The sequence below is a fragment of the Leopardus geoffroyi genome, chromosome C2 (genome assembly GCF_018350155.1).
Source record: "Leopardus geoffroyi isolate Oge1 chromosome C2, O.geoffroyi_Oge1_pat1.0, whole genome shotgun sequence".
Classification (NCBI taxonomy): domain Eukaryota; kingdom Metazoa; phylum Chordata; class Mammalia; order Carnivora; family Felidae; genus Leopardus; species Leopardus geoffroyi.
Genome location: NC_059333.1, coordinates 82703632 through 82716967, shown reverse-complemented (window position 1 = coordinate 82716967; position 13336 = coordinate 82703632). Strand labels below are relative to the sequence as shown.

At 36.7% G+C, this 13336-nt stretch overlaps 1 protein-coding gene across 11 annotated transcripts in view; it reads left to right on the top strand.

Annotated features, from left to right (window-relative positions):
* VPS8 (VPS8 subunit of CORVET complex) overlaps positions 1-13336 on the top strand; it is a 250706-nt gene that overhangs the window by 44468 nt on the left and 192902 nt on the right. For all 11 annotated transcript variants that reach the window (XR_006718470.1, XR_006718471.1, XR_006718469.1 and 8 more), the window contains 2 exons: positions 1723-1803; positions 5246-5416. Coding sequence is in view for 8 of the 11 variants with exons in the window: in XM_045502714.1 (XP_045358670.1) it covers positions 1723-1803; positions 5246-5416 (252 nt within the window). In the remaining 3 variants the exon portion in view is untranslated. The remainder of the gene's footprint in view (positions 1-1722; positions 1804-5245; positions 5417-13336) is intronic.

Here is a 13336-nt window from a genome sequence, read left to right as displayed (position 1 = left end):
GGAATGTCCTCTGGGCAGATGGCAATCCAGGTCTGCAGTGCAAGTGAGAATTTCAGAATAGAGATGTAGTTGAAGCTGTGAAGATCAAAAGCCAGAGCATACATAACCTTGGTGGGCACTCACAAGGGAAAGGAAAAAAAAAAAAAAGTCAAGAAAGAATGTTCCAATAAAGGCACCCAGAGGTAGAAGGGGAAGTAAGATGGTATGGTGTCACACAGGAGACATAGGAAAGGTTTCTGGACCATGTCAGTTTCAGGGTAATAGCATTATTAAATAAAGATCAAGGGGCAAGACTGAAGATAAGACCACTGGATATGCAAATGTTCTTGATTAGAAACTTTTCAGAGGACTGAATATCAATGGAATGGAGGTGGAAGCCACAGTGTAGAGCCTTGTTAAAGAAATGGGTGTGTAGGAGAACAAATTCACATAATCATTGCATTTAGCCAAAAGAGGAAAGACAATGATTCAATGTCTGTAAGAAACAAATCAAGGAAAGGCTTTTTTGCTTTTGTTTTTTAATTTGAAGATAGAAAAGTCAGAAACATGTTGGATAGCAAAAGGAAAAGGGCCCTTTAAAGGGAGTGTGAATGAATATGCCAGCAAGGGAGGGGTAATATTAAACAGTGATGGAGGGGGTGGGATTTAGAGTGTATAGAAATGAAGGGATTTTCTTTACCAAGGGCTCCAGTGAATCTTAGGAGAATAGGTAACGTTGGCATTATTTTTTGTTTGTTTGTTTGTTTGTGAAACACTTTCAGCATATGCCAAATAGGGAACAATTTGGTGCTTATTTTCATTTTTCAAAGGAGGAAACTGAGAAAGAGTAAGTGATTGGCCCTCGGTCACACAGCTATAATAGTGGAGCTGAAACACATTCTCCTTCTGCTAGAGTATCATTTCTTACAGGGGAAGTGACTTAGTGAACCAAAGATGAGAGAACATGAAGGGCCTGCATTAAGAGGTCTCAGTTGTTAAGGTGTCTGGAGAGGCCAACACTGTAAGTGATTGGAGCAAAGAGACATTGGGGCTTAAAGGGAAAGAGAAATTGGGGCTTAAAGGGAAAGGAAGACATTTAGAACATTACTATGGGAGAGTGTAAGAGAACCCAGGTTGGATGGGATGTCATGCATTTCAGGAGGGTTGGATTACTACTGTGTCTCTTTTTCAGTGCTCTGTCACCTTGAAGTAGAAGTAGAGAAAGCAAATTATAAGGATGATTAAAGATTAGAGACTGTATGTACACATACGTAAATAAAATATTGACACTTGAGCTTCTCTTGGGAAATTTTGGGTCTATTTGAGCTGTAATAGCATACTTCAGAAAAGTCTAGTTTTGTCACAGCCTCCTTCTTGTTTTTTTTTTTTTTTTTTTAATGACCTGTTTGACTATCACGCCATGTTGTCAATCCCATTTTATGCTTAACTCTAGCTAAGTACAGTCACTGATGGGATGAAGTTAGTTTGTTCTGAATTATAGTAGAGTGAAAATACGTGAAGTACTGACAACTAGACCACTGTCACATATGCCTTGGATTTCACTACAGATCATGGTGTGAATGTTTTTTTTTCATTTGTGTAATAGTTTCTGTAGTTGCCAGTATTTCTGGGCTTATCCACAATGTGAATGGAAATCATTTTCTAGGTGGAGTATAATTAAGTACCTAAAACAAGTCCCTCAAAAAGCAGCTGGTGTTTAGGTGGTTTTTATTTCATCATCAGGTGAAGAGAGATGAGTCTGGAGCAATACATGTTACTAAGCAAAAGCATCTTCACCTCTACTATGACCTCATCAACTTCACTGTGAGTATTATTCACATTGATGTGCCCCATTCATTTCATGTAATTGTTTTGAGTCCGTGGTGTATTTGAGCTACCAGGATTTCTGTCATGAACCATGACCTTTAGGATTATGTAAAATATGGACAGAAGTAAAGTTCTGTTTATACTGAATGGAGTCTGAGTTTGGTGTGATGCCATCATATTTTTAATTGCCTTTCAGCCTTATGTCCTGTTGAACACCGACAGGATTAGGAAAAGTTTTCTTTGATGTCCTGATTAGTTCAAAGGGGTGTTCAGAAGAATTTGGGTGGATTTCTTAAAGATCATTGCCTGGCTTTCTTGGTAAACACACTTTTGTACTTGTGGGCTTGTCCTAATTGGTTCAGGAGTTTATGTAATTCTTTTTGCGTGGCTAAAAGCTTAGCAGAATTTTCTCTATATGATACCTCTCAGTCCTTCCTGAGCAACTTGGTTTAAAAAAAGAGAGTGTGTCTTTTTTGTATCAAATTTTATCTTTTCTTTTTCAAATGGTGTGTCCATTTTGTAAGTAGTGTAATTATAATATTTCTAGGTTTCTATCATTGGTCCTTTTGGCATATCAATATCCAGTGAAATATTCTATATATGCATGAATATAGGCAACCTTAGATAAGAGACAGTGCCTCATTTTTCTAATAAAATGGCTAAAAAAAGTTACTCCCCTAACTCGATGATATGTAACTTTTTAGGATATAGATGAAATGATCTTTTCTTTATAATATACAGTTTATTAATTTAGTTGCACATTGTCTTTTCATCTCACATATAGACTATAAATTTAGAAATAATACTTTTTTCCATACTCATTTCATAAAGTAATTTTGTTCAAGTTCTTCTCATGAATGTAAGACATCAGTGTCTTTGTCATCACCAGAGCCCCTGTTGAATTATCTAGCAGTTTCCCAGAATTCTTCATCATTACTTCTGTTTAAGATATTTGAGATATGGCACTTCTAAAATCTGCGTGTAATTCTGTCCCTGGAAAATTTTCCCTCGACCACAAGTAGCCATTCTCTGAATAGGAGGGCAGTAGGTGTTTTCATTTGTCCTGTGGCTTACCCATGATGCAACACTAACTGCATTGCTTTACAAGTTACCATTAAAAGGCTTGTTTACAACAATGTCAGCAGTTGCAGTCGTGAGGGTCTAATCTTCGAAATAATTGCTATGCCTGCTGACACTCTTTGTCATTCTCTCTGTTTTAACCAGGTGACCTGTGAAAGCATCTAATATGATGTGATTAAAATGACACTTTATTTCTATGGTCTTCTTTCCAAAAACCTATATAACTCGAGCCTACTCATGAGAAAAGCACTAGACAAATCCTGAATGAATTACATTCTAAAAAATACCTGACCAGTGCTCTTTAAAACTGCTAAAGTTGGGGCACCTGGGTGGCTCGGTTGAGCATCCAACTCTTGATTTTGGCTCAGATTATGATCCCAGGGTTGTGGGATCGAGCCCCACATCCGCTCCACAGAGTGTGGAGCCTGCTTGAGATTGTTTCTCTCTCTCCCTCTGCTCCTCTCCCCTGTTTGTGTGCTCTCTCTCTCTAAAACAAAACAAAACTGTTAAAGTTATCAAAAACAAGGGGAGTATAAAAAAAAAAAAAACTGTCATAGCCAAGAGGAGCCCAAGAAGACGTGACAACTAAATGTAATGCAGTTCCCTGAATGAGAGCCTGAGACAGAAAAGGGACATTAGATAAAAATGAAGGGACTCTGAATGAAGTATGGATCTCAGTTAAAACTATGTATCAATATTGATTTTGGCAACTGTACTGATATAAGAAATTAATAGTAGGGGAAACTGTGTGTGGGACCGTAAGAGAAATCTCTGCACTGTCCTCAATTTTTCTGTAAATCTAAAACTGTAGTAAAAATAAAAAGTTTATTTTAAAAAACAGAATTGTGAACATGGCTAAAACTTAGCCAAATCTATTAATTATTACTGTGATTTGTTTTCATATTTGATGCTGCAAAGAGTTCCAAACCTGTCTGTAAAAATTCAAATAAGATATCTTACAGATAAGTGGTAATCTGGATTCAGGTATTCTTTTTCTCCTGTATTCTGTGAAGATATCTAAGTAATTTTTGACTTGAATTACCTAGATGATGATCTTGCTTGTATTTGTGAAAGGAGCCTATCTTTATAAAAATCCAAACAAAGAAGATAGCAACACTGGTTCTGACTGATAAGTGGAATGGTAAATAAAGAACAGATGTATACCCTCCTTAAAAAAAAATAGGATGATAAATATTTTTCAAAACTGATGATCTCTCTGTAAAATGTATGACTATTAGATTTTTCTCCCTGTAAAAAAAAAAAAAACAAAAACAAAAAACTAGCGCTAAGTTTGTATAAGGCTAATAATGTGTCTTTCCTAAATGATACTTTGTTTTTTAAAATAATGAAGAGAGCACCTTGTAAGTGCTCTTTGTAAAGTCTTGAGTATCAAACTCCCTGTTCTGTGAGAGATAATTTTTGAGGGGAAAACCAAAACAGAGAAACACCCTTCCCTTACAGTAACCACTATACGGTGACAGAATGCATTTTCAGCATGTTAAAATGTATCCACTTTAACTTGGTTTTTTTTATATGGCATTATGCAGATAATCTCTGATGACATGGAATAGGTCATATAAATAAAACAACATGAATGCCAGAGAGAGTGTAGGAGAAGCACTCTATTCTGGCTTATTTAGAATTCTAATTGAGCAGCTTTTAAAACTCCATTTATTTCCTGGGGAAGTATTGAAATTAAAAAAAAAAATCATTTTGAAAATAAGAAATCTTATATAAAACCCAAGAAATTTATCAAAATGGCATCCTTCAGAAGATTTTTAATATTATTATTAAGTTATTCTAAAATTATAATAGTACTTATTAAAGAAAATTTGGAACATAGAGAAATAGAAAAGCAAAGGACTCTCCCATAATTGGTAGGGAGGTTTTAAAGGAAATACATGTTTTAAACAGCTTCTGTTTTAAAACACATATAAACGCTAACAATCATTTGACCACCTAGGTTTAGGAGGTTTGTTTGCCCTTTTTAAAAATTAATATCAGAAACACAAGAAATGCATATTTTGTCATTTTCCTTAAGTCATTTGTGCCAGTGTACCTTATAATTGTACTGAAACTAACATATCCTGTAATATATCTGTTAAAGCTCTTAGTTACCTTTTTTAAAGACTAGGAGTCATTTTAACACCGTCAGACTCAATACCGTGTTGTGCACTGTCACCCACCACAGTGTGGCCACTACTGTCACCAGAGTAGTTCTTGCTGTGATTGTTTGTTATCAAGTTACTGAATGGATAAAATCCTCAACGTAATTTAACCTGAGTGGCCAGGCTTCCTTTTTGTCTTGAATGATGTGGGATGGGCCTCACGTTTGTTTTGTGGTGTGCTTGATTTGCAGTGGATAAACTCACGTACAGTTGTGCTCTTGGACAGCGTGGAGAAGTTGCATGTGATCGATCGGCAGACTCAAGAGGAATTAGAAACAGTGGAGATCTCAGAAGTTCAGTTGGTCTATAACAGCAGCCATTTCAAATCCCTAGCCACTGGAGGAAATGTTAGCCAGGCACTGGTAAGGGCAATCCATTATCTTAGTACTGCTTTGATAAACTTGGTATTTTGTTGTTGTTTGTTTTAGAAATAGGAACTGAGGAGTTAGTTAGGTGTTTCTTTAAAAGCCACTAGATTGAAGTGGATATGGGTGTGTTTATGAGTCTTCAGGGATGTGAACTAAAACAGTAATTCCTGTGGTCTTCTATTTAAAAAATGTGACTAATATAATACCAAAGAATTTTAACATTTATACTAAAATAATAAAATGAAATTGAAAATTTATGAGAAAGAAATTATAAAAGCAGAATATTTTAGGAAGTTTAATATGGTGGCAATAAGCCTGATAGATTTAAGGGCTGAATGACTGGAGACAAATAGCCTGTGAGGCTTTGGAAATATTTGGGTGATTGGTAAAGGCTTTAGCAGGTGTGGTGGCTGTGGGAACTAAAAGGTAAAGATGGCTCTGAGAGGAGGAAAGAAGGTTCTTTAGAAACAGGTATATGAAATGTAGGAGTCGAGAGAGAAGGAAGACACAGAAGTATGATCTTAGTGTTAATTTTACTGTATTTTAAGCAACCACAATGATAGCCTTTTGCTAAAGGCAGTTTTACACATGCAGTTTACAGTTCAATTTCTTTGAATTGTGATCTCTTGTTTCCAAAAGCAGTAATTTCTAAGCAGGAAATTTAGAGGCTTTCCTGGTTAATTTCTTGGAAGAAAAAAGTAATGATGTTCATATTTAATGAGCATCTACTGTGTGATATGCAGCCATTGGTCACATCTCGCTGAGATATTGGGACTTCAGCATTTAAAAAAATATGTGAAAGGGTCTTCCATCCTCAGAATTTAGAAACCAAGAAAATCCAGACTAAGAAATGGTAATGCAGTAGAGTTCACTAAAGACTAATTATTATCCCACACTTACGTATTTTCTTGTGTTAGAATGGTTATTAAAAATGGTGTTTGACTTTGAACTTGTACTTTTGGCCAGGATGGATTAGTGGGCACTGGATTACTCTCCCGTATAGAAGAAAGAAAAAAAAAAAAAAACTTTTCAAGATACTGGCTACCAGGTAGTGAAGGCCAGCGATCTCTGACAAAATGGGAAACAAATGGCATGAGCCCTGTCATTATCCTAGCTTCTAGCCTAGAGAGAAGTTCTAGGCTGTAGCTCAGGGGTAAGGGACCCACTTGGAGTCTGAAGGACTCTATAAACTGAGACTGTGGAAGACTAAGGTGGGTTGAGTTTACAGGACAGTGTAGGACAGTGTACTGGAGAGGACAGACAGCACCATACCTGTGGTTCCCTTTGGGTATTCAGCAGACAGTTGATCAACAGACATATGAGGGAACTCCAAGAACTATGTGATAGGTTTGGAAGGAACTGTATCCAGTGCTCGCACTGGCTTGTTTATACCAGCCAGAGTGGAAAGCTTCATGATTTATAGGGCATTGGGTAGAATACTCAGGTTATATCTTGGTTTGGTAGTGGGGAATAATTAGGACCAGAATAAACACTGCTCTGGTCCCTACTACAGATCTTAAAAGCAAGACCAGAAAGAATCAAACTGTTTCCACATAACTACCTCACAAAACAAAGCACAAGAATATTTTGTTTGTAATGTTTTATTTATTTATTTTGAGAGGGAGATGGAGGGGGCAGAGAGAATCCCAAGTAGGCTCTGCTTGGTTGGCGCAGATACTGACACTGGCTCCATCTCACAAGCCACAAGATCGTGATCTGAGCCAAAATCAAGAGTAGGACGCTCAACCGAGACACCCAGGTGCCCCCCAAAAGCACAGGAATATCAGTAGGAAAACAGAAATGTCCAGAACCCAACAAGATAAAATTCACAGTGTCTGCCATTCAGTCAGAGATTACTAGGCATGTAAAGAAGAAGAGAAACACAATTTAGAGTGAGGAGACAAATCAATCAAAACTGACTTAGACCGGAAACAGATGTTAGAATTAGCAGACAAGGACATAACAGTTATTATAACTATAGTCCATATATCCAAAAAGTTAAGTAGTGACATGAAGGATATTTAGAAAAGTACAAATCTAACTTCTAGAGATAAAAATTACAGTGCTTGAAATGAAAAATGCCCTGGATGAGATTAATGTTAGAGAGTAGACATTATAGGAACGTTAGTGAACTTGAAGATAGAGCAATAGAATTTATCCAAAATGAAACACAGAAAAAATAATTTAAAAAAATATTTGTGACCTGTGAGACACATTGAGTAGGCTAACATGTGAGCAGTTGGAATCTCTGAAGAAAAGGAGAGGAGGGGCGCCTGATTAGCTCAGTTGGTTAAGCATCATATTTCAGCTCAGGTCATGATCTTGTGGTTTGTGGGTTTGAGCCCCATGTTGGGCTCTGTGCTGACAGCTCAGAGCCTGGAGCCTGCTTCAGATTCTGTGTCTCCTTCTGTCTCTGTCCCTCCCCCACTTGTACTCTGTCTCTCTCTGTCTCTCAAAAATAAATAAAAATGTTTAAAAAAAAAAAAAGAGGAAAAAAATGGAAGAAGGAACGATCAAAAACTTTCCAAAACTATAAACACAAATTTTCAAGAAGCTCAGCGAACCCCGGACTTCAAGCTGTATTACAAAGCTGTGATCATCAAGACAGTATGGTACTGGCACAAGAACAGACACTCAGATCAGTGGAACAGAATAGAGAACCCAGAAATGGACCCACAAACGTATGGTCAACTAATCTTTGACAAAGCAGGAAAGAATATCCACTAGAATAAAGACAGTGTCTCTTCAGCAAGTGGTGCTGGGAAAACTGGATAGCGACATGCAGAAGAATGAACCTGGGCCACTTTCTTACACCAGACAGAAAAATAAACTCAAAATGGATGAAAGACCTCAGTGTAAGACGGGAAGCCATCAAACTTCTAGAGGAGAAAGCAGGCAAAAACCTCTTTGACCTTGGCTGCAGCAACTTCTTACTCAACACCTCTCCGGAGGCAAGGGAAACAAAAGCAAAAATGAACTATTGGGACCTCATCAAAATAAAAAGCTTCTGCACAGTGAAGGAAACAATCAGCAAAACTAAAAGGCAACCGACGGAATGGGAGAAGATATTTGCAAACAGCATATCAGATAAAGGGTTAGTATCCAAAATCTATAAAGAGCTTATCAAACTCAACACCCACAAAACAAATAATCCAGTGAAGAAATGGGCAAAAGACATCAATAGACATACAGATGGCCAACTGACACATGAAAAAATGCTCAACGTCACTCATCATCAGGGAAATACAAATCAAAACCACAATGAGATACCCTTACACCTGTCAGAATGGCTAACATTAACAACTCAGGCAATGACAGATGTTGGTAAGGATGTGGAGAAAGAGGATCTCTTTTGCATTGTTGGTGGGAATGCAAACTGGTGCAGCCATTCTGGAAAACACTGTGGAGGTTCCTCAAAAAATTGAAAATAGAACAACCCTACGACCCAGCAATTGCACTACTAGGCATTTATCCATGGGATACAGGTGTGCTGTTTCGAAGGGACACATGCACCCCCCATGTTTATAGCAACACTGTCAACAATAGCCAAAGTATGGAAAGAGCCCAAATGTACATCGATGGATGAATGGATAAAGAAGATGTGGTATATATATACAATGGAGTATTACTCAGCAATCAAAAAGAATGAAATGTTGCCATTTGCAACTACGTGGATGGAACTGGGGGATATTATGCTGAGCGAAATTAGTCAGAGAAAGACAAATATATGACTTCACTCATATGAGGATTTTAAGATACGAAACAGGGGCGCCTGGGTGGCGCAGTCGGTTAAGCGTCCGACTTCAGCCAGGTCACGATCTCGCGGTCCGTGAGTTCGAGCCCCGCGTCAGGCTCTGGGCTGATGGCTCAGAGCCTGGAGCCTGTTTCCGATTCTGTGTCTCCCTCTCTGTCTGCCCCTCCCCCGTTCATGCTCTGTCTCTCTCTGTCCCAAAAATAAATAAACGTTGAAAAAAAAAATTAAAAAAAAAAAAACGAAACAGATGAACATAAGGAAGGGAAGCAAAAATATAAAAACTGGGAGGGGGACCAAAACATAAGAGACTCTCAAATATGGAGAACAAACAGAGGGTTGCTGGAGGGGTTGTGGGAGTGGGGGTTGGGCTAAATGGGTAAGGGGCATTAAGGAATCTACTCCTGAAATCATTGTTGCACTATATGCTAACTAACTTAGATGTAAATTAAAAAAATAAAATTAAAAAAAAAAGAAGCTCAGCAAACTCAAGCACAAGTAAAATAAAACCATATATAGATTGTTCAAAATAAGTAGTTAAAGAGAAAAATATTAAAGCAGCTGGAGAAGAAAGGCACATTAAATGCAGAAGAGCAACAGTAAGTATGAAAGCAGATTCCTCATCAGAAACAATTTGAGCAATCTCCAAAGATATATAGATGGTCAATAAGCATAGCCAAGATGCTCAGCGTTGTTAATCATTAAGGAAATGCATATCAAAACGCAATGAGATATTCACTTCATACCCACTAGGCCGGCTGTAACTAAAAACGTAGACAGTCATAAGTATTGGTGAAGATAAGGAAAAAATGGGACTGTTATATGCTGCTGGTGGGAAATGGTACAGCTGCTGTGGAAAACATTGTGGCAGTTCCTCAAAATGTTAAACATATTCATAAGGATTCATTTGAGCAATTCTCCTAGGTATATACCCAAGAGAAGTGAAAATATGTCCACAGAAACACTTGTTCACAAATGTTCATGGCAGCATTATTCATAATAGCCAAAAAATGGAAACAGTCCAGTGTCCACCACTTGGTAAGTGGATGAATAAAAAGTGACATAGCCATGTAATAGAATACTGTCCCACAATAAAAAGGATGAACTACTGACACGTGCTACAACATGGATGGATGAACCTTTTCAAAAACTATGTTAAGTGAAAGAAGCCATATGGAAAGATTGATTCTGGGAGATGTCCAGAAAGGCCAAGTTTACGGAGATAGATGTAGAGTAGTAGTTACTTGAGAGTGGGAGTGGGAATAAGGGTTGACTGGAAATGAATACAAGGGATCTTTGTGGATTGATGGAAATGTTCTAAAACTGGATTTTAGTGATGGTTGGGTAACTGTAAATGTATTAAAATTATTGAATTTTACATTTAATGAGTGAATTACGTGGTATATAAATCATATCTCAGCACTGTTATTTTAACAAGAGCTATTGACTGTTTAAAACAAAAATAATGTAATGTTTATGATAATGTGGAAGTAGTGTGTATGATGAAAATAGTGCATAGCAGGGAGTGGGGCATAGAAGTATATCATTATAAGGATTTACATTATACATCAAATAGTATGATATTACTTAAATGTAGATAGAGGTGAGTTAAAGTTACATGTTGTAAACACTAGAGGAATCGCTGAAAAAAAGATGTGTAACTAAATAAGTTAATAGTAGTGACAAAATGGAATGTTAAAAAATATTAAATTCAGTGAAGCCTAAAAAATAGGAACAGACAATACAAGTAGAAAAAACAGTTAATATGATCATCAATCTAAAGCCAACCATATCAATTACAGCAAGTGGAAATAGTCTAAAGATTTCAGTTAAAAAGTAGATTGTCAGACTGGAGAAAGAAATTTAAGAACCAAATCTGTGCTGTGGACAAAACGCGTGAAGTACGAAGACCTAGATAAATTAAAAGATGATAGAAAAAGACATACCCTGCAAACTCTAATCATAATCACTAGATTTCAGAGTAGGAAATACTGTCTGAGATAAAGAGAAATTTCAAATTGGTAAAAAGGGGTTACAAGAAGATAAACCATCTTAAAGATTTAAGCACCCAATGTCAGACCTCCAATACATGTGAAGCAAACACTGACAGAATGGAAAGGAGAAACTGACAAACCACAATTACACAAAACTCCTTTCGGTCATTAATAGAATTAGTAGACAGAAAATCATTAAAGGTATGGAAGACTTAGACACTATTGATTGACCAATTGACCTAAGTGACATTTACAGAATATTCCACCAAACAAAAGCAAGTTACAAACCTTTTTCAAGAGCACGTGGAGTATGCACCAATATAGGTTATATGATAAGCCATAAAACAAACTTTCATAAATTGTTGAAGGAATCATCAGAGTAAGTCTGGGAAGATCCCAAATATTTGGAATTTAAACCACACTTTTATTTATTTATTTTTTTTCAACGTTTATTTATTTTTGGGACAGAGAGAGACAGAGCATGAACGGGGGAGGGGCAGACAGAGAGGGAGACACAGAATCGGAAACAGGCTCCAGGCTCTGAGCCATCAGCCCAGAGCCCGACGCGGGGCTCGAACTCATGGACCGCGAGATCGTGACCTGGCTGAAGTCGGACGCTTAACCGACTGCACCACCCAGGCGCCCCTAAACCACACTTTTATAAATAACCCATGAGTCAAAGAAGAAATCTCAGAGGAAATTGGAATATATTTTAAACTGAATGAAAATGAAATTACAACATATCAAAATCCGGGGCCTACAGTTAAATCCGTTTTTAAGAGTAACTTACAGCATTAAATACGTGTATTAGGAAAGAAGAAAAATCTCAAATTAATGCCCTAAGCTTCTACCTTAATTAAGGAAATAGAGAAATATAACTTAGATTGAAGAAAGAAATAAAAAGGTGAACACAAATTAGTTAAATAGAAAATCGACAGACCTTAGAGAAAATCAAAGGAATCAAAAGCTGGTTCTTTAAAAGAGAAATAAAATTGATAAGCCTCTAGTGAGACTAATTAAGGAAAAGGGAAGACACAGTTACCAGTATCAGGAATGGAAGAGGTGTCATCACTGTAGAGAGTATAGATATTAAAAAGATAATGTGCATAATTTTATACCAATGAATTCAACAACTTTAGGTGAAATGGAAAAATTCTTTGGAATGCACAGATTACCAAAGCTGACTCAAAAGCAATAGAAAGTCTAAGTCACTGTACATCAGTTAAAGAAATGATTGGTTCTCTATAGAGAAGCCCCAGGCCCAGACAGCTTCACTGGTGAAGTCTATCATATTTAAGGAAAAAAAAAAAAACAAAAAAAAACTGTACACAAAAATCTTTAAAAAATGGAGGAAAAGGGAGCATGTAACTCTTTTTATGAGATTAGATTGACTCTGATGATAAAATCAGACAAAGATACTACAATAGAGAACACTACAGATTAATATCCTCATAAGCATAGAAGCAAAAATACTCAAAATATTAGCAAATAGAAACAAGCAATGTATAATAAGAGTACTAAAATGAGCAAATGGTATTTATCCAAGGCATGCAAGGGTGCTTAACATTCAAAATCAATATAATTTACCATACTAGTTGATTGTAAAAGAAAAACCATAATATCATCTCAGAAGTAAGTATTTGACAAAGTTCGATAGCCATTCCTGAGAATATTCATGGCAAACTGGGAATAGAAGGGAACTTTTTCAACCTGATAGTCAAGGACATCTCCAAAATATTAAAGCTAACATCATACTTAAAATAGTATTGCCAAAAAAACCCCCCAAAATCAAAGATGCTGATTCTGATCAAGCATCTTCTAGAGAAAATATGGAAGACAGAGGAACATGTTAAAAGATTCCATGTGGATGCAGTTAGCAAAATCCAGACAGTGGGAAACTATGGAATTAAGCGTTCCAGTTTCTTCAACAGTTAACTTCAAGGAAAATAAAGGTTTGAGAGAGATGGAGTCAAAACCTATAAATTAAAAGAAAATTGAGGGACTTATCAGCCAGCTCCAACATGTGGCCTTTCACTGGATCTTAGATTTAGTCAAATGAAATGTAGAAAAAGCAAAAACAAAACAACAAAAATCTCAACAACATTTGACATTTATGAGACCATTTGAAATCTAAACACTGGATATTTCATACTAAGGAATGATTGTTAA